The sequence below is a fragment of the Mandrillus leucophaeus genome, unplaced genomic scaffold, assembly GCF_000951045.1.
Source record: "Mandrillus leucophaeus isolate KB7577 unplaced genomic scaffold, Mleu.le_1.0 Scaffold1325, whole genome shotgun sequence".
Taxonomy (NCBI): Eukaryota; Metazoa; Chordata; class Mammalia; order Primates; family Cercopithecidae; genus Mandrillus; species Mandrillus leucophaeus.
This window is the reverse complement of record NW_012101283.1, coordinates 19,118-21,331: the sequence shown is the minus strand read 5'-3', so window position 1 is coordinate 21,331 and position 2,214 is coordinate 19,118. Positions and strand designations below refer to the sequence as shown.

General features: G+C 55.1%; 1 protein-coding gene across 5 annotated transcripts in view; it reads left to right on the top strand.

Moving 5' to 3' along the window:
* Positions 1–2,214, top strand: part of DNASE1L1 (deoxyribonuclease I-like 1) — a 21,031-nt gene that overhangs the window by 7,503 nt on the left and 11,314 nt on the right. For all 5 annotated transcript variants that reach the window (XM_011972962.1, XM_011972959.1, XM_011972958.1 and 2 more), the window contains 3 exons: positions 698–919; positions 1,269–1,357; positions 1,438–1,524. In XM_011972962.1, the coding sequence (XP_011828352.1) occupies positions 785–919; positions 1,269–1,357; positions 1,438–1,524 (311 nt within the window). In that variant the 5' untranslated portion in view covers positions 698–784. The remainder of the gene's footprint in view (positions 1–697; positions 920–1,268; positions 1,358–1,437; positions 1,525–2,214) is intronic.

Genomic DNA, 2,214 nt, shown 5'->3' with positions numbered 1-2,214 from the left:
AAAAAAAAAAAAAAAAAAAAAAAAAAGGAATATGATTCAGCCATGAAAAGCAAAGAAATTCTGACATATGCTCCAACATGAATGGCCCTTGAGGATAGTGAAATGAGCCTGTCACAAAAATACAAATACTGTAGGATTTCACTTTTTTTTTGAGACGGAGTCTCATTGTTGCCCAGGCTGAAGTGCAGTGGCGCGATCTTGGCTTCATCTTGACAGAGCAAGACTCTGTCTCAAAAACAATTTTTTTTTTTTTTGAGACGGAGTCTCGCTCTGTCGCTCAGGCCGGAGTGCAGTAGCATGATCTCAGCTCACTGCAAGCTCCGCCTCCCAGGTTCATGCCATTCTCCTGCCTCAGCCTCCTGAGTAGCTGGGACTACAGACACCCGCCACCTCGCCCGGCTAGTTTTTTTTGTATTTTTTAGTGGAGACGGGGTTTCACCGTGTTAGCCAGGATGGTCTTGATCGATCTCCTGACCTCGTGATCCACCCATCTCGGCCTCCCAAAGTGTTGGGATTACAGGCTTAAGCCACCGCGCCCGGCCTCAAAAACAATTTTTAAGTGAAAAGAATGCTGTCAAGCCATACACGCAGAGTCAACAGGTGGCCACGGAGAAGGGCGGGGAACCTGTGGGTTGGCAGGTCTGGGAGGCTGGTGCTGGGCAGCAGCTAGTGCCACTTTCTCTGTTCCATATTTCAGCCCTCCCAGAGCCAGAACTGAGCCCAGTGAGAGCATACCCTGGGGCAGCCTGGATTCCTGGGGGGTCCCCGGCAGCCACACGCAGTCATGCACTATCCAACTGCATTCCTCTTCCTCATCCTGGTCAATGGGGCCCAGGCCTTTCGCATCTGCGCCTTCAACGCCCAGCGGCTGACGCTGGCCAAGGTGGCCAGGGAGCAGGTGATGGACACCTTGGTTCGGGTAAGTTCATCACTTCAGGGAAGCTGTGCCCCTAAACACCATGACCCAAAGCCCCCAGCCCTGCCTGACCAGGAATATGTTCTAGAGAAGAGGGGACAGGAAGAGATGTGGCACGGAGATGCAGCACAGGCACTTGCCTGCTGCTGGCCTCAGTCTCCTCCTCTGTGAAACAGGTGACGTGTGGGCGGGATGAGTCTTCTCCTGGGGCCTTTCCAGTCCCACTGCTTCTGTGGGCTGCAGCCAGCAAGCCTTAACACTCTTGGCCACAACAGTGCCAGTTCCCTGGGCCCACTGCCTCCTCTCAGGGCAGCTGGCACTGAGTCAGGCTGGCCTTCCTGGTGTCCTGCAGATCCTGGCTCGCTGTGACATCATGGTGCTGCAGGAGGTGGTGGACTCTTCCGGCAGCGCCATCCCCCTCCTGCTTCGAGAACTCAATCGGTGAGCAAGGCTCTGTGAGTCTAATCAGGGGCGCACCCAGAGCCTTGAGGCCCTGACTCTGCCTCCCCTTTTCTTGGCAGATTTGATGCCTCTGGGCCTTACAGCACCCTGAGCAGCCCCCAGCTGGGGCGCAGCACCTACGTGGAGACATACGTATACTTCTATCGGTGAGCACGGAGCTGGTGGCGCAGCAGGGCAGGGGGTGGGGAGGGGGTGGGCGCAGTCCTTGGCCTTAATGTGAAGTAGGCTCGTTAGTCCCCGGGGCCACAGGCCCCCCATCCTGGGACAGCCTCACCTGCTTAGCATACTTTTTCTTCTCAACACCTTTTATTCTGGACTCTTCCCATCCTCGACCCCCGCCAGAGTGTCCATAGAGCAAGAGGCCTTCCTTCTCTAAGCACAGATGTGGGGTCCCTCCTCCTCTCTCCTATGGGAGCTCTCCTGCTGGGGCTCAGGGTGTGGCTGACCCCCTCTATGAAAGTGGCCAGCAAGGGCTGCAGCTCCTGGGAAGAGGCTCCGTGGGGACCACTTATGGGCCTTGGGTAGACCTGATCTTCTAAGTCCCTGGGAGGACAGGCTGGCAGGGAGCCCTTTGGAATCAGGATCCAGAGGGCAAGGGAGGCTGCAGGGAAGGAGAACTGATTCTCTGTGTAAATAAAATTATATGACATCTGGTATTTGCTCCAAAATAACTGGGTAGGCAGGATACAGTGGCTCATGCCTGTAATGCCAGTGCTTTGGGAGGCTGAAGCAGCAGGATCACTTGAACCCAGGAGTTCAAGGCTGCAGTGAGCTATGATTGTGCCACTGCACTCCAGCCTGGGCAACAGAGCGAGACCATGTCTCAAAAAAAAAAA